The sequence below is a fragment of the Diuraphis noxia genome, unplaced genomic scaffold (genome assembly GCF_037042655.1).
Source record: "Diuraphis noxia isolate RWA-SAM2 unplaced genomic scaffold, SU_Dnox_SAM2 contig0005, whole genome shotgun sequence".
Lineage (NCBI taxonomy): Eukaryota > Metazoa > Arthropoda > Insecta > Hemiptera > Aphididae > Diuraphis > Diuraphis noxia.
In genome coordinates, this window is record NW_028301715.1 from 18,432,066 (window position 1) to 18,459,027 (window position 26,962).

General features: G+C 25.4%; 5 protein-coding genes across 7 annotated transcripts; 1 reads left to right on the forward strand and 4 right to left on the reverse strand.

Moving 5' to 3' along the window:
* Positions 1–2,202: 2,202 nt before the first annotated feature.
* On the reverse strand, positions 2,203–6,917 carry LOC107162958 (uncharacterized). The gene is made up of 5 exons (XM_015510155.2): positions 6,347–6,917; positions 5,829–6,280; positions 5,413–5,751; positions 5,290–5,352; positions 2,203–5,219 (listed from the first exon to the last, which is right to left on the reverse strand). The coding sequence occupies exons 1-5, from the start codon at positions 6,674–6,676 to the stop codon at positions 5,027–5,029; spliced, it is 1,377 nt and encodes a 458-aa protein (XP_015365641.1). The 5' UTR covers positions 6,677–6,917; the 3' UTR covers positions 2,203–5,026.
* Positions 6,918–8,162: 1,245 nt separating this feature from the next.
* mr (anaphase promoting complex subunit morula) lies at positions 8,163–14,472 on the reverse strand. Its single transcript, XM_089228272.1, has 13 exons — positions 14,139–14,472; positions 13,479–13,935; positions 13,201–13,309; positions 12,201–12,339; positions 10,763–10,949; positions 10,476–10,701; positions 10,224–10,408; positions 9,995–10,169; positions 9,654–9,915; positions 9,417–9,546; positions 8,793–8,878; positions 8,544–8,735; positions 8,163–8,418 (listed from the first exon to the last, which is right to left on the reverse strand). The coding sequence occupies exons 1-13, from the start codon at positions 14,211–14,213 to the stop codon at positions 8,218–8,220; spliced, it is 2,424 nt and encodes an 807-aa protein (XP_089084398.1). The 5' UTR covers positions 14,214–14,472; the 3' UTR covers positions 8,163–8,217.
* Positions 14,473–20,272: 5,800 nt separating this feature from the next.
* On the reverse strand, positions 20,273–21,546 carry LOC107162959 (synaptic plasticity regulator PANTS). Of its 3 annotated transcripts, none has more exons than XM_015510156.2 (4): positions 21,275–21,546; positions 21,151–21,203; positions 20,679–20,843; positions 20,273–20,598 (listed from the first exon to the last, which is right to left on the reverse strand). In XM_015510156.2, the coding sequence occupies exons 1-4, from the start codon at positions 21,276–21,278 to the stop codon at positions 20,383–20,385; spliced, it is 438 nt and encodes a 145-aa protein (XP_015365642.1). In that variant the 5' UTR covers positions 21,279–21,546; the 3' UTR covers positions 20,273–20,382. The 3 variants fall into 3 exon arrangements, with proteins under 3 accessions (XP_015365642.1, XP_015365643.1, XP_089084399.1); XM_015510157.2 differs by having other exon boundaries at positions 21,078–21,203; positions 21,275–21,545; XM_089228273.1 differs by having other exon boundaries at positions 21,078–21,545.
* Positions 21,547–21,806: 260 nt separating this feature from the next.
* On the forward strand, positions 21,807–23,236 carry EMC7 (ER membrane protein complex subunit 7). Its single transcript, XM_015510144.2, has 4 exons — positions 21,807–22,119; positions 22,433–22,691; positions 22,775–22,849; positions 22,916–23,236. Exons 1-4 carry the CDS (start codon positions 21,920–21,922, stop codon positions 23,066–23,068), a joined length of 687 nt encoding a protein of 228 aa, XP_015365630.1. The 5' UTR covers positions 21,807–21,919; the 3' UTR covers positions 23,069–23,236.
* Unc50 (Unc50 RNA binding protein) lies at positions 23,237–26,490 on the reverse strand. The gene is made up of 7 exons (XM_015510146.2): positions 26,264–26,490; positions 26,053–26,201; positions 25,930–25,995; positions 25,750–25,870; positions 24,886–25,025; positions 23,980–24,081; positions 23,237–23,432 (listed from the first exon to the last, which is right to left on the reverse strand). Exons 1-7 carry the CDS (start codon positions 26,332–26,334, stop codon positions 23,296–23,298), a joined length of 786 nt encoding a protein of 261 aa, XP_015365632.1. The 5' UTR covers positions 26,335–26,490; the 3' UTR covers positions 23,237–23,295.
* Between the last annotated feature and the right edge of the window lie 472 nt (positions 26,491–26,962).

The window sequence follows — 26,962 nt, forward strand, 5'->3', positions numbered from 1 at the left end:
TTTTTTAAGATTGATTAAGGTATGTAGATACCTATGTACTTCTTTATCTAATAATATTATTATTTTTTTTATATATAAATGTATAATATATTGAAATCAAATACCTCGGCGAATTAATATTATTATAAATAGCCTATATTTTATACTTTATAGAAATAATACAAAAAAAACAAATCCTTTATGCTAGTTGTACCTTGTACTTCGTACCTAGCTCGATTTAAATGCAGCCACGCAAGTTTATAAGTATCACTATTGCAATATGAATATGTTTTGTGTAAGTTTTGAGTTTGTTTATGCATTGTGAAGTGGTACAAAAATAAACCACCGAGCAGTAAAGTATTATTTTATCGTGGATCGACGACGATCGAAAGACTATTGTCATATCTGTCCTATCTTATCCTATCCTAATATTTTTCCGTAGTCCTATTGAACTAAAAATAACTTATCGATTTGTATTTTGTACACTTAATTGGAATTTATTCCATCATTCCATGTCTCATGTGTACATAAATATATTGCTCTGAATTCTGAAAGGTGCTTATAATAAATACTTTTTATTTTTTTTATGGGAGGGGGGGTATAGGTAAAATGTTAAAATATTTTATCTCCACCCACAAACTTGGCCAAATTACGCCACTGGAACGAAACACTACGAAATGTGAAACACGAAATAATGCCGAACATGCATAGTGTGTATACCTTTTCTACGAAACACTATGAAACGCGAAACGCGAAAGTGTGGAGCGACCTTAAGGTTTAAAGTTCGGAAATTATAGCCATTGTTTGAACTATTTATAGACATTTTAATTTTGGGAGTTCTTTTGTTGTAATTCGGTTAAAAACTTGAAATTTGGGTTGATTACTTATATTAGCTTTACGCCCTTACCTAGACATGGTAAAATTTTCAAAACATTTGAGCCACTTTTTAAATCTAAGATTTAAAAATTTTTAATAATCTATAATATATCCTAGACAGATAAACCGTCTCCGCTCAGAATCTTTACCTATTAAAAGAAATATTTTAAGTAAACTATTATTGTAATTATCTTAACTATTATCATTTGTTAAATATTATGTAATAAATAAAATAGTAGTATTATTTATTATTAATAATTAAATTATAAATTATCGCCTATACTACCATTTTATCTCGAAAAACTCCATAGTAGGTATTGTCAGTAATCAGTATAGGTACACATAGTAATATAACCATGAAAAGATTAAAAAACATATATTTACGTAGCTCATCAGGCCAAGAACGCAAATTAATATAGATCTGATCTGGATGATGTATTGATCGTTTCACCAAAGAAAAAAATTGACAACTAGGTACATTTTGTTCCATTAAATATTATTTATAATAATTATTATTATATAAAATGTACATTTACTTTGAATTATTCTTAGATAATTATGATGGATAAATATAGTAAAATATCAGTTAAAAAATAATTGTTCCAGCTACCTACGTCCTTGGGTAGTGTAACCGAAAATATTATAAAATGATATATGATGACGCGATTATCAGTGCCTCTATAGGTATAAGTTGATTGGAGAGAAAAACATTTTAAAACATTTTTGAGACAAAAATTTACTCTATGTATATTGATACCTATAAGTAATTTTTAATATGATCTTTGATGATCGTATAGAAAATGGCCTGAAAATATCAGTTTGCAGGGTATGCATTTTGGCGCCCATAATTATACATTAATTGCAATAACAGTTTTAATATATTTACGACAGATAAATTATAAATTAACTAATGAACAATAAATTTGCATTATATTATTTACGAATTTATGATACAAATATTGAGAAAATCTTGCAAAGATATGATGAGGATCATTGGCGCACATACAGGGATGCCAGGAGATGCTCAGCACCTCTAGCTCTTAAATTATCACCTTCAAATTATTTAGAGTTAAAAATATTGTTTTAAGAGTAATTTTGTATCTAGGATAAATTAATTCCAGTTTATATTGGTAATGCACTAATTTTTGCTTAAAAATGTTTTTTCAAAATGGATTTTTATACCAACATAATATTACTCTTGTTTCAATATTTTTCCAGTACATTTAAATTGAGTAAAATAAATAAAAATAACAGAAATAATGAAAGTAGTAAAAATATAGACGACCCTAATGTAAAAAATAATTTAAATTTGTATAATATTTAGTGAAATAGTTGTATACAACACAATTTTAAAATGTTAAGTATTTAATTATTAAATAACAAGAATTAACAATAAATTCAACATTAACACATAACATTATAGGGATTCGTTGTTTTTAGAAAATAATCAAATTGAATATTTAAATAGTTTTACATAAAAAACAAAAATATATCCATTTATAATATTATTGATAAGTGAGCAGTAAGAAAGATTGGTGTTTACTTCAGTTAAAATTAAAAGGACTAATAAGACATTAACTTTTTACTTCCTGTAATTATCAGTAAATTTAAATTTAAAAAAAAATCAACAAATAATAAATAATATAAATTAAATTTAACTCCTTGATAACAATAATAAAAATCTCAATATCTAAATTTCAAATTATAATGGTTAATTATAAATTAAGTACTTGTAACTACTGTAGTGATCACGTCGCCTACAGGTATCAGTAGTCAAGGATGATGTTTGGAAGGTGACTCTAGAGTTAATTTAAACAACGTGGAATTCTTCTTAGTTAAATATTTTGATAATTTATTTTGACAAAACATATATATTTATTTATAACATGAAAACTAAATTTATTTAAATATTTAAGTATTCTGAATGACTAGAATAAATTCGGTTTGACTCGAATATTTTCTAAGTTCAATTTAATTAATTTAAAGAACAGACTGGCGTGAAGGTGCTCTGGCTAGTCTGGTCAAGTCGCGTCTGAATACAGGCCGTTTCGGGGTCCCTTATATAGTGCTACCCTCTACTCCCCATAGTCTACTTGCTCTTGTCGCTGTTCTCACGGATGTGGTATAATCATCTAAACTGACGGAAATGCCACTCGCCCACGTACGAGCTAAATGCGCATCCCATGCAGCTACAGACCTTGATAATTTATATTATTATTATGTAAAAATATATATTATATTACATTATAACATTGGTTCTTGAAACTTTTGTATTGATGCATAACCCCACATCCTGTGCACACCTATCAATGATCTTTTATTGTCGTCTAACCACATGATTTCGTGTTGCCCTAACGTTAATGATTTCCACGAAATGCTTTCTCTCCTATAATTACAAAGTTGGTCGCACCCTACCCTATCTTGGTTCAGCTGGTACCTAGTTGACCATGAACTAGACAATGAGGGACGCAGTCCATAGCACTACTTAATATATAAATTATATTTTATACTTAATATTGGGTAACAAGTTATTAAAAAAAAATCTTAAAAGTAATTTTTATACAATAATCTAAATTACTTTGATAGTTAATTATCATTTATTTCTACCTTATCATAATAATAATTTATTAAAATTTTCTAAATATTAATTTTATTTCTTTAATAACATTCACAAGTTATATATACATTTTCATAGTATATTAACAACTAATGACAAATAGAAAAAAAACAACTCTTTGAATATAAGAATTAATTTAACATAGTGAGAGCCTGGATCTTGATAATACATTATTTAGAAAGAAACATATTCAAAATCTGGTTTAACACAAATTCACTTAAAAACAGGTACATCCATCTTAAACTTACAAAATTATCTTTTACAAAAGCTTATACAACTAATTTATAATAGCTGACATTTTTAAAATAAAAATTTTAATGAATATATCATATTTTGATATAACCACACTATTTCTTTTTATACACTATTTTTATTTTCATGGGTAAAAATAATTATTAATAGGTTTCAATAAAAATGAAAACCCCTGTATATGTATAATATAAAATAGATAATGTATTGCTTTAAAAAAATTAACTTTTTGAATTATCATGCATATACAAAAATTATTTGCTTATTAATGTAAAATACTGATTATTTAGTGTACCACTTTTTTTGGTTTCTCCGTTTTTTTTTAGATCATTATATATGTATATTATATAATTTTGATTTTGGAGGCATGAAGTGTGCAAAATGTTGTAGTATTGTTTCAAATAAATTATTAGGACCATAACGTTTAAACCACATGTACTCGACCAAGTAGTTGTTTAGCATTAATCAGTAAGTAGCCCACTGTTTTTTATTTCGAGATTTTATTTTGTTCCAAGAACTCTTAATAGTATTAGTGTGAGCCAAAGTATTAGGATCTATAAAATTAATAAGCCAAAGAAACTTTTCTAGTTTCTGTTCCCAACAGATCAGTAAGTACATTGTTGCCAATTATTATTGAACATGTTGCTGCAGGCACGACAATAATATTACTGATGAGTGGCACTCCTACAAAAGGCTTGATCTAACTTATCAACACATTTCCGTGAATCATTCCATTCATATATATAGTCATATATAAAAAAAAAAAAAAAACGGAAAAAAAAAATAGTAGTAGTGAATTAACAGAAAAGGTCCATTTTTTTTTTGCAAAATTATGGAATATTATATATTTTAGCATACTAAATTCCAAGCTCTGGATGCTATTTATATAAAAAAATAATTAGTTAAATCTATTATTTATATTAATACATAAAATTAAACAATCTAAATTATTGAGATCTCTGTAAGACTTTTTAATCTAACCTAGCCTACTTGTAAAAATATAATGTATTGAATTTAATTGTGATCAAGGTTTAATTATAAAAGTTTACTTTAAATTGATCAAATATTAACTTAGTTAAATATAAAATTATATAATGGCACACAATGCAAAGTCTATGATATATTCCTTGTTCAGATTTTGAAACAGTATACTGATAAAATAGTTAAATAGGTATAAGTTAATGAATTTAATTTAACTGTAAAAATAATCTTATAAAAATTAATCTAAATTAATTTAAATTAGGTACTAAATTGAAAATGTTATTCAACTATTAATTAAAACTTATACACAACATTTAGTGCAAGTTACAGTAAATACTTTAATATATTTCCATAAGAATCTTCAGCAATAATAGTAGTACCATTATTTGCTAACTGCACTGGAAGAATGAATGTACGTTTGTTATTATTTTTAACAAATTCCCAAGAATGCATGACGAGACCATCCTCTCTCCTTAATTGGACCACTCTTATGCCATTTCTTGAAGTCAATAAATTTCTATAAATTGAATACAATTAATAATGTTTGATAATTTTTTTTTATTATCTATATATTTCAATGATATAACCTTTTTGCTACATAATCAATTGTGTGTTCATTGTTGTTTTCTTCATTAAAATCATTAAACCATCTGAAATCATAATTAAAATTAAAATAGTACATACATGTATTTACAATAAAAAAAATATACTTATGAAATGAAAGTATTGATGCACATCCCATAGACCAACATATTATATGTTTTGAATCATACTCATCTATTGTTTCATGTTCATTTGTATTGTTATTATTAGACATATCATCCTTCATATTAACTGTGTTTGAATAATTTTCAATACATATAATATATCCGTTATTGGCAGGCTTTATTTCTTGAGCAATGTTTTTATTATCCAATGTAAAAATTAAATGAACATTATCAAATCCTCGTCCCATTATGCCATATTTTGAATGGCCTAAATCAAATGTATGTCCCAATTCATGCCATACAGAACCTAAGGTTGTGCTAAAGCATCCACCAAAATTCCCTCTATAAAATCAATCAATTTAACATTTTTCTTAACAATGAAAAAATATATAAAACATAAATACCACAATTAAAAGTACCTGAAACAGCTATCATCCAACAATGTGCCAGTATCAACTTTTGCCATGTTCATGAAACATGGTAAAACTTCCTCTAGCTTACTAGGCCAAGTGTAAAGGCAACCTGTTCCAAATAATGCCAGTCCACCACCACCCAATGCAACATGACCATGTAAATTCTGTCCATCCCAATAAGTACATGATAGGAAAGCTAAATATTTTTGATTTTTAGAACTTTGGCCAGTAGTTAACTCTCTGGCAATATATTCCCATAATTTTTCAGGATGCATATTAAATACTGTACGTCTTGTTAAAGAACTTTTAATTATACGGCATTCTTTTTCAACTTTAAATGTTTTCTTTCCAAAGCCTTTTTCATACATTTTTTCAGCTGTCAACATTTGAATTAATTTGGAGCATAATGTTATTTTAGTGCAAGCGTTTTGAACAGAATTATCATGATCTACAGGGGCCTAAAAATAAAAAAACAAATAAATACATCTAAAAATTGTTAAAAAAAGTTAGAGCTTAGAATTTACCTGGAATCTACCATCATGATCAGCACAAATTACATAAACCGGACACACAGTATAGTTAGTAACTCTTTGTTTGTATACTAATTTTGTATGTAGGACTTCATTGGCGAATTTAAAAACCAACATATTATCACCAACTTTTAATTCTATTATTATTTTAAATTTATTTTTATTAACTGCCCAGCTAGATTCTGCTAATTGTTTACCATTGTTTGAGTAATGTTTAAGTATAATATTTGATACATTGAGTGTGTCAACAGATCCTTTAATCAAAATAGTAGAATAAGTAAATATTTCATTGTTTGAAATGTTGGTCAAGTGTATTTTGTTCATTTTAAATTTTTAGACATATGAAAGCAACAAAAAAAAGTTAGCAAACGCTTTTGTGAAATAAACGTTTAAGAAGATATTAAAATATGTATGCAGTCATGTAGGACGTAGGTGCTATATAAATGTAAGTAATGCAGAATGCAGTATTCGAGAAACGAGAATAATAAATTGAATTTTTAAATCCGCGGTCGCGCAGTATCAGTAGTTGTACGTTATTCTTTGGTTGTACTAGTTCTAGTTATCACAAAATAAATCCCAAATAGGATCAATATCTTTATCACCACAGAACTTAATAATTTATGATAAGTTTCGGAGAATGGTAAAGATTAGATAGGGTAGTTGTAAAACGTATAAGCAAATTTAAACATCATAACAATTCATGATAGAAATAAAAAAAAAAAATAATATTATTATAATGTTTTATGACTGCCATTCTATGTTACAATGTTTAAGGTTTTCAAAAATTAAAGATAAGTATGCATGATTCTAATATGCTCTAAATAAAAATATTACATTTGTTAAAATATATTATATTATAATATTGTTGCTTCTTCTATGTAGCACGTGTCTAAGATGGAGGCAACATATGTGGGTATAACGTCCTCTAAAGATAATTTACATACTGTGGACCCCAATGTAGAGATCTATACAATATGGTTTGGACAAAGATTTAAATAAACCATGTATAAATTTAAAGTATTTGTACATTTCAATTACATATCTAGTTAACCAACTATAAGTCCGTGTGGCATACTTTACAGTTTACACATAGTAGTTATATAAAATCTAGATCTTATCCATGAAGCATATCAGATTCATGAAAGGGTATTTTGTCATACATAAAGTTCAGACGATAGATCTGATTTAACATGGACTTATTTAATTTTGTATAGTTAATTGATGATTGATGTGAACACGTTGATATAACTGTGTCTGAATCAAAAAGGTCCTAATGATTCAGTTTATAAAATATTAAAATACATAATATATTATATGTTAAATCCGTAATTACATATTTTTGCAATAAAAGATAATCATAATATTTTATAATATATGTAATAAAATCAAACCAATAATTTAGATAGTAAATTACCAGAGGTGTGGTGAGCTAAAGAATTTTCAGAGGAAAATATATTCATCTATGACCATCCACCCACCTACGAGCACCTATTCTTGAACAATAAACACTGGGTTTCTATCTCCCTCTTAACAGTGTCCTATAAAAAACTATTACAATGGAAAATTGCCCCTCTTAGCTAATTTTAAAACCATATTAAAAGAGGCGGCCATCTCTCAATTACCTTCTTCGCCACGCCACTGTATCATAAGAAACAAACAACAATGGATCATAACACTCATTAGTTTAACAATGAGTTAACACACAGTTAATTCATTCATATTGATGAGCAGTCAGTATATTCTTACTCAATGTATCTATAGACTATACTCAAAATCAATAATTGAACATTTTAAAGGAAAATAAAACAACTTAAAAAAAAAAAAAATTTACTTATTGTAAACAGAACTGTGACATAAAAATTTCATTATTTAGATAGTTTATAACGACCTCCTGTGAAAATCAAAAGATGTTGTTTAACTTTTTCGTCAAGGAAAAGACGGAGTTGTGTAAGACTACAATCCACACCAGTTCCTTGTGTAGCAAACATTTTCAACATTTGATGAATTCTATCTAATGGCAATGAATCCAGATTGGTTAACATACCCACAATATATGACCAGAACACCTGTAATCATAAAATATTTATTATGTAGGATTTAAATAATTTTTATGAACACCTATAGAAACTTCTATAGATTTAACAGTTAATTTACTATTAAACAATTGTTTATATTTTAACAATATAAGAACCTGTAATTCTTCTTCTCTTTGATCTTGAGCAGATGCCACAGCACTTTCCATTTCATCATCATCGTCACCATAAACAAATTCAGAACTACGACCAACAAAACTTGTTCGATTACCTTTACCTGATAGGCTTGTAGTTGGAATACCATCCTCCACAAAAATAAAGGTATCAAAAGATTTCTCTCTTAATAAACCCTATAAACATTATTTTAATTAATAGTTGATTAATGATCAGTTTGATAATGGTATTACTTGATTTTGCCAAAATCCTATACGACGTCTTAGGGTTGTAGCAGGTACACGCATTTTTATACTTAAGTCATTAATAGTCCATTCCTCTAATAAAAATTATTTAGGTTAATTTTGGTTTGAATGATTGTAATATAATAATGAAAATTATAACAGTTCAAAAAAAAAAAAAAAAAAATGATATTAGGGCATACATTTTTATACTTAATTGTTCGCATAAGTATTTTTTTCAATTGTTTTTATATGTTCTAATTTACCAAAACACATTTACTCTGCAATTTGTATTGGCTATGATAGGATTTAAAATTCATATTTTTTAATTAATTATTTTATTATAAACATAGTAAGCATTATTATTATTTGTCAGATGTAATTTTTCTTATTATGTAAGAGTTAATGGTGAATACTGACAATAGAAAATTAAATAAAATGTTCAATGATGACAGCTATATCACATTAATAAGTCACTAGACGTAGAGTTGCTATGTTTCTACCTTTGTAGTTATTATAATAGGGCGTTCAGCTCACTGTTTGAAAAAATAACCTAATCTGCATATTGTTATTGTTAATGGATAGCTAGTCTATATACTTTTTAATTAACTTATAGCTATTACTATATAAACATACCTTGCTCTTGGAAATGCCAAATAATTGTTGCATGAATTGGCGAAACAGTAAAATTTAATGTTTTATCTTTTAACACCAAATCTATATTGATGATTCCAAGATTAGGCTTCCAATTTAAAGTTCTATTACCCTATAAAAAATATTTTTTGATTAGATAAGTTTTTTGTAATAATATTATCACAATTATCTACTAACTACTAGTAGCTAACTGTGTAATATATTACCAATGTTACTAACTTTAAATGATTCAAATGCTTTTGTATAGTTATCTAAGTGCTTTTGAATGACTGAAGGTAACTCTACATTAAAATTATCTTTGAAGTTAGGCCAAAATTGATTGGATACAATGATAGCTCTAACTGGAAACTCAAGTTTGTTATTTAGATTATTAGATGATAAATTTGAAGTTGGATCAGAATATAAATGATGGTTAATGCGTTTTGAGTCATATACATCTTTTAACATTACAGAACATGAATGTAATAATGAATCACCAAATCTATAAAGTAAAAAAGCGTATATTCATTAATATTTATAAGATACATATTTTGTAAACATTTTTAGGTATAAATACTTGCCTCAATTTTAATAACTCCAGGTATCTAATTTCATCACCTATATTGTCCATAAACTGGGTAAGTAGGCGATCAGCTAATAAAGCTCTATATTCATTAACAAATAATTCTCGTGTACCATAAATATCAACAAGCATTGATACAGTATCCGAATTGCGGAAACGTTTAGAAGATTTAGCTAAAAATAATTAAATTAATATAGTACATTGATTAAAACAAATAAAAAACTTACATGGATTAGCATCTACTGGATCTGGTACCCATTTAGCCCATTCTGCCATACTTTCTTCTTCACAAACATCATCTTCGTCTAAAACGTTTTCATTTCTCACTAGTTCATCAGTTAAATAATGGCCTTCTTCTGTAAGAGTAGTCATTACACATCGAACTGTATCCTTCCGACTTCTCAAATACGCTCTAAAATATAAATATTGAGAATATAATAATGATTAAAAATATTAGATTAATAATTAGTTTTTTTTACCGTATCGGTTGAGTAACATCTTGTAAAAGTGCCCCACAAGGATCAATTTTTCTTAATACTTTAATTGCAGCAGTATATGCAGTTATAATGTCAATTGTATTCACAGCTGGATGCAGTAATCTACTATGTAAAGCATTTTGCAATTTTTTACATAGGTCAGATTTAAAATCAGTCTTTTGAAGTGTTAATGATAAATCAATAACGGCGGGTTCTGAATCTGGATATTCTACAAATATCAAAATATACTTAGAGTTGTTCATTTTAGTATCAAATACAAAATATTTTACCAATAATTATGTTAAATAATTGATCGATCCTTGTTCTAGTATATGATTCATAAAGTAGGTGTTTAAGTTTCCTCATAAATATCTTTAAATTAGGACATTTATGTTCTATTTTATATCCTCTGATTTCTGTACTACATTTTGGATCATATATATATTTCATCCAATTATAAACATTTGTATCTATCCACTAGAATAAACAAATACACTCAGATAAATACCAATAGTTTTTCGATGCCACAAGGTACTGTTCTTGGCACAATATTATTTATCATTTATATAAATAGACTTTTAACTTAAACCTAAATGCAGATGTTATGTGCTATTGCAGATGATATAATTGTACTTTAAAAAAATAGAGATTATAACAAACTAATATAAGAATCGAATATATGTCTGGAGTTGATTAAGAATTGGTGTGACAATAACAATCTTCAACTGAATTTAACTAAATCTAAATATATTATTTTTAATATTTCTAATTATATGAGTACCCACGTCATGTAATTTTCAATCTGTATTATGTATACATTCATATAATTGTAAATATTTAAATTTTCCTTGTAATTGTGTTCCTTTAGAGAGAGTGGATAATATTAAATAATTAGGTATTTTTTTTGACCATAGGCTAAAATTTGTTGACCATATTTATTCTGTTAATAATTCAATTAGAAAATTATTTTATGAATTTAAAATTCTCCGTAATATCTTAGATCTTATAACTAAGATTAGTATTCTTAGCATTAGCACAATCAATTTATTTATATGGCTCTTTGGTCTGGGGTTGTACATACTCCAGTCATATTAATGTATTAAGTACAACTATAAAGGATTTGATAAAAATTATTTTAAATAAACCAAGATTTTATTCTTCTAATTTAATATTTTCAATTCTTAATGTTCAACCTTTTAAGATATCTTTTGAACGTCAAATTTTATTATATATGTATAAAATTAAAAACTTAATTAAGGATTATCAACCATTGCATTTTTACAATACAAGACTAAAAAATAATAACAATCTAAATGTTCCCCAGAATAAAACTAATTTTGGTAATCAAAGCACTATTATTAAAAGTGTTTTATTATTACGAGTATATAATATAAATATTTTTTCTTTTATTTATTTTAATCAATATAAATTTCATGTAATTAGTGTTCTTTCATAGAATTAATATTTTCATTATTATTATATATATTATATATTTTTTTTCTCTTAGTTTAATTGAAATAATTAATTTGTAACTTATTAACTGCACTTTTTGTTGTACCTAAATAGAACCTCAACTCATCCGCTTTCAAGCTTATTTACTTATAGGATGAGTTGCAACTTTTGTTATTATATTGTCTATCTAACCATGTTTTTTATGCTGTTGCAATAAACTTTTATTATTATTATTATAGATAACATTATAGAATGCATCGGATTAATCATAATTACTTTTTCTAAAGCTGATACATGGTGTTCTCCAAAATTTTCTTTAGTTATTTCTTGAACTTCTGTCTCAATTTTTTGATGTATTAAATCCATGATCACATCACCAGCTAATGATTCTAAAATGCCAATAGTGATCATGTACCTGTCAAAAAAACCAATTTAAGATACTGATGAAAACTTAGATAAAATATTCACTTAAATGGCATTAATATTATAATAATGATAGATAATATATTACTTTCTTTAAACCTATTGTTTTGTAAGTAATTAAATAAACACTATAAAAATGACTTCATTTTTCTTACATATATGTCATTAAATATTCTAGTAATTTTAAGTATTTGAGTAATTAATCTGATTAATTTTAAATCCTTAACTGAAATTATCATTAGTTGGTAATTACAAGGTGTGTTATACATAAACAGTCACATCAAATATTCTTTGAAAATGTACCAACATACTAGATATCTGGTAGTACAAAATTATTGTTCTAATTTAACCTAACCTAACCTTTATGGTTATATAACATAGAATTATGATATAATTACTTAAATTTTATAAAATAATGGTTAAGTTAGTTAAAATATAGATGTATATCATGATATATTCTACATGCTTGTCCTTAATATGCTGAAAGAATTTGATCATATTATTTGATTGATATTAATTCATAAGTAATAAATATTGCATGTATTTATTGCCAAATAAGTTGTTGTAATTTCTAAGAGTCTGTGTTGTATGTGTTGATATATTTAGAAAAAATAGTTTTAAGTAAAATATCAAATTATTTTTATCCAGTTGTAAGGTAAATGGATTTTAGTAAATGGTTTATACTATAGTAAATAAATATTTTATTAATATTCTTCATCAAAATCAGGCTAATTCACGCTATTGTACCAATAGTTCATTTACTTCAATAATTGATCGAATTAAATAAAGAAATAAACCATGAATATTAATATTTATAATATATATAATATAATGCTATTATTAAATTGTTTACCAATTAGTTAAATGGAATGTTTCCAATATATAATCACATTTACAATAAATTATTTCAAAGTAGCAACCATTGCAATGAAATGCTCCTTCTTTAGATGTATTTTTTTTATCTGAAAATATTTCAATAGTTAGTAAATAATTCATAACCCTGAATAATAAATTTAAAAATGTATTATATTTAAATTATCAATGAATTTATAGTAATTTATACATATTATTACTACAAAATAGAAGAAAAAATATCTTTGATTATTTCAGAAAAAAATATTAGTAACATACCTCCAATAATATCATCTTTAGTAAAGACTTTCAATGCAACTCTATAGAATTGATAGATTATTGTATTATAATCGCTAGGAAGTTGCGAATGTAATAGAGCACAAATTTGAGCATTCAAATTTCCAAGACAATTTATTTTATTATTTTCAAATAACATCTGTAGGCGGTTTGTTGTGTCAATATATGATTGGGCTAAATTAAATAACTCATCGATTGCATATTTAAATTTATTAAAACCAACAAAATCTTCAGGTATTTCACCATGCGTAGTTGTAGTGAGATTACTTAATTCAATGACATCGTTGGGCATAAAGTAAAGCCAAAACTCATTAATTTTTGACATTAAATCTTGTTTTATTGAATACATAACCATTCCATGGACAAAATTGTTGAGTTTATTTTCAATAATAATTTTTTTTATAGCAATAAATTGTTCATCATCACATTTTTCTGAATTCTGTAAAATAAATATACTCAGTATTGTAATATAAAATTCATATTTGTTGAATATTACATATTACAAAATGTTAATTTAAAAAGGTATTAAACACCAGTTAGGTAATTGAAATTAATAAAAAATTGTTTTTGGTTCTAAATTTAAATCAAATTAAATTTAAAACTAAATTGATTGAATTAATTACAATTTACAATCATACTAACCTCCTTATCTTTTGATAATATCGGAAATGCCTGGACAATGAGATTCCAGTACGATTTTGTTGTGCTTGTATCCATTTTGTAAAGTTAGAAAGGTATACAAAATTTAAAAAACAAAAAAAAAATTGATTTCTATACAATATTAGGTAAACATTATGAATACCAAGCTACTTGTAATTTGACATTATTAACAACAGCATATAACTACTTCAATTGTAATTAAAAATTTAAATATTGCTGTTTAAAAAAATTAAATAATTAATAAACATATCTAATTTCATAACTACAATAAATTAATAAACATAACAATTCATGTTTGAAAGTTTAAACTATATAATTTGATTTTGATAACAACCAATCTGAGCACTTGGTAAACGTTATCACCTATATCATAAAGACATAAAACTAAAAACAACACTATCATAGTAACATTGATATTTTGATGACCAACTGGCAACTTACTACCTCACAACAGCAGCTCAGCTGCTGCAGCACAGCATTTGAATAAAAAGTTGACTGGTGCATCTCGATTCTTCACAGAGTTTTTGCAGCGAATTTCTTAAAAGTACACCGTTTTATTTTTAAGGGGAAATCTACTAATTTACACCGGTGTACGCTGGCAAATTTCTTGACTGAAGTAGAGTTGGTTGCAGGGGCATCCTCAAGGGGGGGCGAATGGGGCAGTCGCCCCCTCCATGACCTCTATTTTCTTTCTTAAAATTAATTAAAAGGTAAAAAACCTAGTAATTGGTGTATTTTCATATAAATATATAGGTGATGTATAAAGTTCGCCCCCCCCCCCCTATGAAAGGGTCTAGGGACGCCACTGGTTGGTTGCAGCACAGAATAAATAATACATTAATATATAAATATATTATATATATTAGAATGTATTATAATATATATTTCATTTATTAAGTACCGAATAACCAGCCAACAACCAACCAGGATCGGCATCAAGAAAAATTGTTGGTGGTGAGGTGTGTCGGTAAACGGGAAAAAAAACCAAAGGAATAAAAGACCACGGGGAAAAAAACCAAATTTTTAAATTTTGCTATATCATGTCATACCTATTTCATTAGACATAGGTTTTAGTTTTCTAATTAAAAATGTAGATCAATAATCCAACTTACCAGGAATAAAATCTAAAAACATAATTCGAAACAATTGTATAACATTATAATAATATTAATTCAATTCAATTTTTAAAATATATTTTTTATTGAATTTGGCATAGTTTTTATTAAAAGGTGGGTAATGTGACAATATATAATATCAAATAATATTATATTTTAATTGTATTAAAAAAATTGTCAATACAAACATCGATGACAATACCATACTACGAATAATGATTTAAAATATTTAAAAATAAAATAATTTGATCAGTCGAATAAAGTAAAAATAATAAAATTACCAATAAAAATATGATCAGTCGAAAAAGTAAAAATAGTAATTTTAAAAAATGTATATAAAAATGTATGTTAACGATATCTTATTGTAAATGAGATAGGTAGCAGTTAAAAAGTTTTTAATATCGCCATCGCGTATACTATTATTAAAATCTTCACATAATTTGTTTAATTGGATTTGTATTTTTTTGACGTTTCTGTTGTGGTACTCCTAGTCGCACCTAACCTAGTATACAGGGTGTCCCAATGAGATCTGACATTCTGACAAATGAAATAACTTTTGTTCTAATCAATATTTAAAAAAAAAATGCTTTTAAATATAATTCATAGACACTTGCGCTACATTTTTAGAATACATTTTTTATTTTTTAATACTGTAAATAAAAACTAAAAAATTGATAAAAAAATGTTATCGAAATATTCAATATAGCCAATTTAACATCAAATTTACAAATTGATTTTTAGAAAAAATTATATGGTAAAAACTTATTTAAGTCAAATGGCTGATTTTTTATAATTTTTTTAAATATCACTATTTTCGTTAAGTAAATTACGATCTAGTTTATGTTAGAAACCTTGTAATTTAAAATAAAGTTTTTTAAAAATATTTTTAAATAAGTGCATGTTAAAATCTAATTATTTTTTTATTGTATTTATTTTAATAATATGTGATGTATAAACTATAAATTACTATGATTTACCTTACGAAAATATTGATATTTAAAAATTTTTTTAAAAAAATCAGCCTTTTGACTTAAATAAGTGTTTTTACCATATAAATTTTTCTGAAAATCAAATTTACAAATTGGCAATATTGAATATTTCGAAAAAAAATTTATCAATTTTTAAGTTTTTTATTTTCAGTATTAAAAATAAAAAATAAAAATCTAGCGCAAGTGTCTATGGATTATATTTAAAAGAAATTTTTAAAAAATATTGATTAGAACAAAAGTTATTTCATTTGTCAGAATGTCAGATCTCTTTGGGACACCCTGTATATCTGTGACGGATTAGCTCCAGAACACTACTTCGCAGTCTCTTTAATTTTATTGATGGCTTATGCTACATCAATTTTTGCTGGTTCAGCTGAGTGCTCATGCATTACTTTGAGTACTGGGCGTGTTAAAAGTATAGTGATGTGGAGAATAGCAAGACAGTTTAAAGAACTCTTTTTACTATATACATCTCCATGTATAATATTTTTTTCCCGCGTATTTCATAACGAACATATTGCCTTTAAACGCTATTTTGTCTTCTCTTTTATTAGATGTAATTATTTCCATAATTAAACACAAAAAAATAACAATTAAATATTATTTTTAAATATAAAAATATATATATTATTTTTAATTATTCAAAATTTACAAATTTGGTTACGAAAGTATTCAACAGATAGAACATCTGGACAATTGAATTATTGATCTACATTTTTAATTAGAAAATTAAAACTTACGTCTAATGAAATATGACATAATAATATAAAAATTTGGTTTTTATTTTCCATGGTCTTTTATTCCTTTGGTTTTTTTTTGTGGTTTTTTTCCGTGATTCCAGGACGTGTCATAGACATACAAAATTGGCAACTTCAAATAGTCAAACATTAAGATTAAATTATGATTTAATAATTCAATATTAGCATAGAACATTAGTTATAAGTACTATATTTATCAATTAGGTACAGTATTTGTTAAAACGATAGTAAAAAGTAAATAAAGAAAACTAATAATTTCAATCTAATTCCACCAAGTTCTAACAATCTATAAATTATAACAAAATAAAAATGTTGACAAGTGGGAACTGCTTTGCTGTACATTATGTGTCGTGTGAGTCAGTGTAATAGATTCGGAAATTTGTATTCAATATACTTATATTTTACTTTATTGCTATTAAAATAATTGATTTTACTTTTAGTAAAACAATAGATTTCATTCATTTTTTCCAAAAACATTTATTTTGATATATTTAAAAAGTTTCAATGAAGTAGGTATCAAAATTTAAATATAAAAATTTATATGCAACTTATTTCATGTTTTGTTTTGTAAAAACAATTATACATCTACCTCATTTTTCTTTCGAGCTCTGTCTTTAGCGAACTGTGTAATGGATCATGTTGATATTTTTGGTATGTTGCAAGTTGTAATATATATTTTGAAAAAATGTCAATTATGGCCATAAATTTTTTACAGGTTTAAATTTTTTTTTTTTGAATTATTATGCACCTCTTGGTTCTATTGTAATTTTTATTAATTTAATTATATAATTTGTTCTTTATATCTACCATACTTACCTACTATTAGTTACTTTTTTAAATTGTTACATACATATATGTATATATATATATAAAAGCCAAAATTGTATTCACAATAATTGTATTTTGCTTATGGGTTTAAAACCTGTTTATTATAAAATACATTTTTTAATTACAAAAAATCAACTAAAATCATTATTCTCCATTTAAATATCTAATTTTGTCCAAATTTGAACTGAAAATATCTATTAAAAAATACTGTTTATTATTGGATTTTATGGTTACACTATGAAATACTTATGATTAAAAACCTAAATAATTATCAACCTTTAGCCATAAAAATTAAATATTTTACACATTATTAACTACAAAATAATTTGTAAATTGTTGATAAATTTTGTGAGAGGACTTAAACGCCATTAAAAATTATTTTTTACTTTGAACTGCTAATATATAAACTCATTATGATACTTATACAATTTCAATCTGCTCAATACTGCAAAGAATTTCTTACTGACCATAATTTTTAAAAAAATAACTAGTAAAAATATAATTTTTTTTATGTCTATAAACAGCTCAAAAAGAGTAAAAATGTTTTGAAAATAGTATCGTGTATAGAAAATACTAATCTGAAAATTTGTTCAAAAAATCATGTACTTACAGTTATTTGTTTTTGTTTCACCAAAATAATAAAACAAATTCCAGTTCTTTTAACCTCTTTATTTTCCCCCAACTTTTAAAAAAAATGAGAATTTTCCAGATAATTGTATCTGATTTTCCCACCAGAAAAGATGTTGAAGATGAAAGTCAAAGTATTATTCTGACTGGCGACTACTATTATTCATGTAAACAGATACACACATCATTGTAAAATCAATACATTGATCTAATAAGATTAGGTTAGGTTCTTTCTACAACAATAAATAATTGTGGACTACAGGGAGTCTCACGATGGTCTGACATATTATGGAATTACTTTTGTTGTATTCAATATTTAAAAATTTTTTTTTGTAAATAATTCATAATATAAAGTATTTATATAAGTTGAGTATTTCAATAAGGACGCTCAATGTTTCAGTTGTGTGTGAGATATCTAATCAATTTTTATTTTATTTTAATGAACGTTATATGGCAATTATGTATGGAATATAATATTGTTGAAATGTTGGCCACATTCTCACACAATTATGTACAACAATGGATATTATGCGTGAACGATTTGAGGGCATAGTGATATCATATAATGGTGACATAAACTGGCTTCCCAGATTGTGCGATTTAACGCCTTTAGACTTTTTTTCTGGGCTATCTTAAATCACAGGTCTATGCAAATAAACCAAAAAATATTGATGCTCTCTAAGTTAACATAACCAATGTCATCTAGCAAATTCAACTGGATTTATGCGACAAAGTGAAAATTGGACCTCCTGAATACTTGCCTCCAAGCAAAGCCGTAGTGGATATTTAAACAATGTTATATTCCATACATAATTGCCATATAACGCTCATTAAAATAAAATAAAAATTGAGTGGATATCTCACACACAACTTGTAGTTTTTATAATGAAACGTTGAGCATCCTTATTGAAATACCCTGTAGATACTTGCGCTACATATTAATATAATTTTTTTTGGATGAACTCAAAATAGCTTATTTGTGAATCTGATGATAAAAAAAAATTCTATGGTAAAAAGATTTATCTAAGTTGACATCAAGTAGTTTATTTTTTAGAATGTTTTTGGTAAAATTAATTTGGAACATAATAACTTTAAAAAATATGATTTTTGAGAATTTGCTAATATGAGTATACTTCTTAAATTATTTACTTATTATTTAGTATTAACAATTTTTTTCATAAGTTTAATCAGGATTTTTTTTCTGTCAGATCTTTCTGAGATACCATACATTATATTACACTTATATGGTGTTCACTAATATCGGAACTATTCATATTTCATAACTTAAAAGTTTTGTTGAGGAGGAGTGACGATTATAAGAAATATCAAATTTTTATTCCAAACTAATTTTAATTTATAAAAAAAGCAAAGAATTAATTTTATCAAATTATTCCGTTTACCTAAATTTTGACTACTTTCAGTCGAAGTAATGGTCGGCACAACCCCGCATACTCCAATTTCCCCTGGCTTTGATACAGTAAATAATACATGATACCATTGATACCTATATAAAATAGATACTTATTGAAACTTAAATGTATTTGAGCTAATGAGATTTAATATAAAAAAAACTAACATTACTAATTATTATTATTATTATTAATTTTTTATATGTGCCATAGATTTGCTGTTCCTACTACAGTATAATCAGCAACACCATTAATTACTGTAAACATATCAATCTCAAATTTACTAATAGAATAAGGAAATCAATTATTTTTTGCATTAAAATAGTGTAAGCTGTATATTTAACAGATAAAATAATTGAATAGTAAATTATTCAAGCATCTTAAATGATATAACTGATAAAATACTATTTTATTTCCAAAAATTAGTTTCTAAATAAAAACTTCATAATTACTAAATAACATAACTTCAACCAACTTGAGAAAAGATTTGTATACAAATTTCACATTATTGAACAAAATGATTTCTTATCTATTTCTGCATTATACTCGTCTAATGTATCCTTTAATGTTGAATTTGGTCGTCGTTTTTCTATATAATCTGGTAATGGTTCATTCCAGTTTTCTGGTGGACTAGTTCTATTTTCCCATACATTATTTGCATAGAATGATTTCCATCGATTGTTTCTCTTTAATTTTTCACTATTAACCAAGGTTTCCTTTAAAAATAACAAATCATTAGTGATATATTTTTAACATAAACATGTAAAAGGAATGATATATCCTCAAAAATAGTTACAGCTGCTTGAATATTTTTGTCATTTTTCCATTTTAAACAATTTATATAATCTTCATGCCAATGGTTGCAATCTACTGTACTTCCATGAATAAATAATTGATGCAATCTTGATGATATTGAAGTACATTCACCATACTCACTATTATACATTTCACATGGACGTATCTAGAAAAAATATACTTGTCTACATCAAAAATCGTAAAAATATATTTAATAATTATTAAAATTGTTTGGTTACATAGCATAACATGTTATCTTTGGTTGTGTTTAATATTATGGTATGGCATATTATTATTTAAAATTATACCACCATTATATCTTTGATATACTTAAAATTAATCTAAAATGATTTATATGAATCTAATAAATTAATATTTATAAGTAATATAACATACAAACCATGCGTCATAATGGTGTACTTTTTTTTACAATTTTTATCGGCTTTATTATCATAGTAGAATTTTATAATTACCATCCATAAATCCAAATCTTTGGGTTTTGTGTCTGTATTTTCCTGTTTCATATCTGTAATGTAAATATATACATATATAACTATATATTTAGTAAAGTACAATAAACATAAAAATATTTTGTACTCATATATTCATATAAACCTATATGGTATACTTTAAATCATATATTAAATTATATTTATTAAAATTAGCAAAATGTATTTAATGTAGTTGATATTTTTTTAATATTAAAAATTTCAATTATCAAAACATTTACAGTTACACACAAAAACACATAGTAAATTAAATTTCATAATTGCATATCACTATTTATGATAATAAATTTGGTATAGCCATTAGCCATGGTCTTATAATATAACAGTCGTGATTTTAGACATGATAAATTAAAAATATCATGCTTTTAGCACAGATTTAATCTGTGCTTTTAGACTGTTTTTATTCATATATATTCTTTAACATCTATGTTTTTTATTAGCGGCATGAATTGATAAGAAAATATAAAAAAGTCAAAGAGAATTCTTAATATTATATTGACCGTGTTTGAGGTTTGAACATAGAGTATTACTCTATCGGTTTGAACGATATTTTACTAGTGATAACATTCTGTAGATCTCCCTATCTCGGATAGATAACATGTATTTGATGTTTTAACTTTAACTATTTAGTATTTACAAATTATGATAATGAATTCACTTACATGATATATATTTATATTACATATAAATCAATAAATACTATTAAAATACTAGTTCCTAGTCTTTAGTAAATATGATTTGTAATTCATTTAAAGTTTGTATTGCTTTGCTATCTATCATATTGGTAAGTGTGCCAAATGCCAATGGACAATCAGAATCGAACCGAGAACTGTATGACATCGAAGGTACAGTTATGCTGCCTAACTTGACAACTTCCTGGTTGGCTGAAACTGTCATACAACTTAAAGGAGGAGAAGCAGTCGGATTTCTTAGGTATAAATATTTTGCACAATGACCAGTTTACTTTTAAAATAATGTAAGTTTAAAATATAATTATTGGTTTTGGATAATATATTTTTATCGTGTTTAAGATTATAATTTATTTTTTAACTATTTTTAAGTATGCACCAAGTATATTACATTACTTTTATTCATATTTAAGCCAAGTATGTAAAACGTATTGTATTCCTTACTATTATAACAATATATTCATTTATAATCATGCATCATAAAATATATCCATTTTGTATTATGTATATTATTCCCCTACTTGCCTAAATTAAATAAGATTTATAATATTTTGCAGGAAAAATGGTTCTTTTCTTATTTCTAAAGTACCATCAGGATCATATATCGTTGAAGTAGTCAATCCAAATTATGTCTATGAACCAATTAGAGTGGAAATTAATTCAAAGGGAAAATACCGGGCCCGCAAAGTAAATTATATTCAGTCATCTCATGTACATCAGATGCCCTATCCATTAGAGTTTGTCAACTACATGCCTGCCAAATATTTCTACACTAGAGAACAATGGAAGATTACTGATTTTCTTTCCAATTCAATGGTATACATTTGTGCTGCAATTTTAGGCTGATGTTAGCTTCTTATATAGAGTTAATTTAAATAAATAACAATTTTAAATTTAAGGTGTTAACAATGGTGTTGCCACTTCTTGCAATATTGGTTTTGCCAAAGTTAATGAATGATCCAGAAACAAAGAAGGTTTGATTTTTATTTAGTTTCATCAAATATTTAATAAATATAGTTATACATTTAAATATTTTATAGGAAATGGAACAATTGTCAAACTTAAAACATGATATGCCTGAAATGTCTGAAATGATAACTTCTTTTTTCACTGGAAATTCACCAGCTGCTGAGAAACAAAAAGAAAAAACCAAGGCTATAAAGAGTTCGAAAAAATCCAACAAGAATAATTAATGTAATAAGTGTAAATTTACCAAAATTATGTTAAGGCTAGGTATTTTGTACATATATATAAAATCATAATAAAATTTATAATAGTGAGTGTTTGAAAAAAATGTTATATAAATAGGTAGACATAATATGTATTATAAATAAATATACATACAATTTCTATAAACATAATTGGAAAAATACATTTTTTTTATTATAGAATTAAAAAGAATACATAATTTATTTAAATTTTATAGAATTCTGTATTTGTATATGGACATTACATTGTCGCTTATATTCCAATTTATTGCGAACGACAATATATATAAAAAAAACAGCAGAATAAATGGAGTCAATAATACTTCAGTTTTTTGTAGGATTGGTAAACCTGAAAATAAAAAATTGAAAAATATTTACATAAATTAAATATAATTGTCTATCTGCTTTAAGATCTATTTCTCTAAAATAATAGAAAATTCACTAATGGCATGGCATTTTATATTATTGCTTAACAATAAAAAAAAAAATTTAAAACATTAGAATCATTGATCATGCAACAACGTTTTTTGAAATATTGTTATATCTTATAACGAATATAGGACAATACGCCTATGGCAATTTACGATTTACTTCGATTTTTTGATGTAGACATTTTATCCTTACATATTAAAAAGATTATTTGTACTGAATGATTTTGTATTAGTGTATAGTAAAAATATTAATTATCTACATAAATTAAATAGATGAAGTCTAATATATTCTTATTATATTTGGCGAAAGAACTTACTTAAAAAATATCTACTCTATTTTATATAATACATTGTGTATTTGATAAGATAAACAAATTAAAAGTGAGATAAAGTTTTATATACATGTAGGTTTTAAAGCTTAAAATATTTAATAAAAATACAAAACAAAAAATATTTTATACTTACAGCTGTATCCTAAAAATGTAATATACAGGTAATAACCAATAGCTATAAGCCATAATGTGTTGCCAATAAATAACGGTAAGAACCAATCATGTTTGAGAAATACTAAAGAAAAACAAAAATTAATAATTTATATTTTATATTATATAAAATAGAACATGATTTATTTTGTTTATTATTTTAATTTTTAAACATGTTTTGCATTTTCCCCTTAACATTAAAAACTTTTAACACAAGTAACCTTTTAGTATTAATGACAGTTAATATCATTCTACCAATAGATACATACATTTCACTTGTTCAACCTTTATCGAACATAATTTACCATGATTTTTTTAAATGGTAAACTTATATACACTATGCATATAATTAAGGTGCCGTCAAACAGAGAGCAGGCTGCAGGCTACAAAGTATCTGACGGGTATGTAGATTGTGGTAGGCAGCAATCTGGTTATATTATTTTATAGAGACCGCATGGGCGCCCCGCTTATGTTTGAATGTGCCTTAACACTTATTAAAATGTCAATTAAATACAATTTTTTGGATCCAGGATCACTCAACTATTTACCCTCATATCATAACTTCAATATTTATAAACAGTGACACTTAAAAGAAATTAATGGAAAAAAATCAGTCTGAATATCTAAATTATTATTGTATTTATATTTTATAAGTTTATTATAAAAATAAAAAATAAAAATTTAAATCTCCTTTTTTAAAAAACAAAATAAAAAATTAATAAATCTATTCCATTAAAAATAAGTAAAAAATGTTTAAAACAATTTTTTTAGCGGTACATCATTGTAATACACTAATACACACCTTACTGGTTGTGAATCAAGGGCTTTTTTAATATCTAAATTCATAAAGCTGATTATAATACATATGAAACAATAATACTATACATACTGTGATAGAAAAACAATTGAAAAATATGAGATATTACTAATGTTGGCACAAAAGCATTTAAATGTATATCAAACGCATAAGCCCATTCAACATCTTGTCCTTTGTAATTAGACTTGATTAAATATCTGTTGGCTACTAACCTGTAAATTATAGTAAAATATTAATATCAAAACAGGATGTTTATTATATTTATGAATGTTTATTCAGTACAATAAGAAGAGTAAATACATGGTTTTGTTCGATTACAGGTGAAAATTACTTGACTACAGGTTGTGTAATATACATGATAAATGTTCATCATTGAGGAGTGAATTTCAACAAATAAAATTTAATTTGGGATGCCATTAACATTATCCTTGGAATAAAGGTATGAAATAAAAATTTTTACAGTTTTTGATAACCAATACTCGATATATTAAATTTTTTATTTATTGTATCCTGTTCTTATTGAAATTTATTTTAATTATAATAACTATATGGCAATATATAATACAAATATTAATAATTAATGCATCGACTAGTATATTGAAATAACAGGAGACAATTTAGCTTACATTTGAGAAATTATGATATAAATCTAATTTAGCGCATACGCACATTTTTCAAAAATTTTTTCTCAGAAATCTAGGTACTACCAGTTAGGAATGAATGTACAAAAAAGATAAAAGGATCTAAAATAGACAATTTTTAAATAAGTGGTCAATTGATAAAGAATTTTCATTAAAGTACCTATTTATTCAATAATAGGTTTAGGTGATTAGTATAAACATAAACGTCAGTAAAAACTTTAATTTTGTTTTAGTAAGATTTTATTGATGGATAGCTCTTATTCTATGTTTTATAAAATAAATTAAAAATACATACCATAACACAGTACTTATTATGACGCCAGATAACAAACAGTCAACTGTTACAATATATAATAGAAATTTTAAAAATTCAAGGAAACCAAGTCTTAGAACGTAAGTAAACGCTATTGATGAAACTGAAATAAATTAAATTAAATTAAAAACTTAGTTAAAGAGGTTATTTTTACATATTTACCACATAGTAGTCCACTCAAAAGCACCAAAAATGCAGGGTCGTCACGAGCAAATTGTAGTTTGGTTTCTATGAGAAAAGTTTAAATTAAATGATACAACATAACATATTGAATAATAAACTTACCTTTTCTGTGTTGAAAGTTTCGATATACTTTCTGTGGATTGATGAACAAATATGTCATTTGCCAAAGTGCAAATTCAAAATCCATTTGTTTAAAGTTTGATAACTTTCGCAAGTAGCGATAGCGTTTCACTGCAGCAGTCATACATGTTCTGTAACATTTAAAATATAATTTATGCATCCTAGTTGAGCAAAATAATGGATAAATACATACCTCTGTGTTACTGGTGAAGGTAAATACGTCAAAGACGATGTCGATCGGAAAGAATTTACACTGCTTGGCATTTTATTATACAAAAAACATTCAAAAATAATAATAAAACTACTCAATATAAAGATTTGTTAGTAATTTAAAATTGAAAAAATTAACCAAAATATTTTTTTTTTAAAGTAAATTACCGAAGTATTAATCTTAAATTTTTACTTAAATAGGTAAAAATGAATTAATCATTGAATATTTTTATTCAAAAGTATAAGACTAATACTACGTTTTTTTCATATTTTTCATTTAACTTATAGTTAACTAACTACCACTCATAAGTCATAGATAACTAGATAAGATATAAATCAGTGCTATTTACAAATTACAAATGATATGTTATCACTTGTTTAGTTTCAGGTGTCAGTTTAGTTCAATCCTTGTTTTTATTGATATTCCGTGTTTTCTTGTTAAAATAACGCAATTTCTATGCAACTGAATAGTTTGTTATGCATCTCAAAAAAAGATCGATTGGTAGTTCAAGGTCTCAAGCACGAAAGAAAATGACAATGGGAGTTTCAGAAACAATCGAGCAAAAAGATGCAAGATTGAGAACCGCCATAGAATGTCAAGCTTGATGCCATTCATCTAAAACAACTGAGCAACGAGATGGAAGATTGGAAACCGATATGAAATATATAAGTGTATATTATA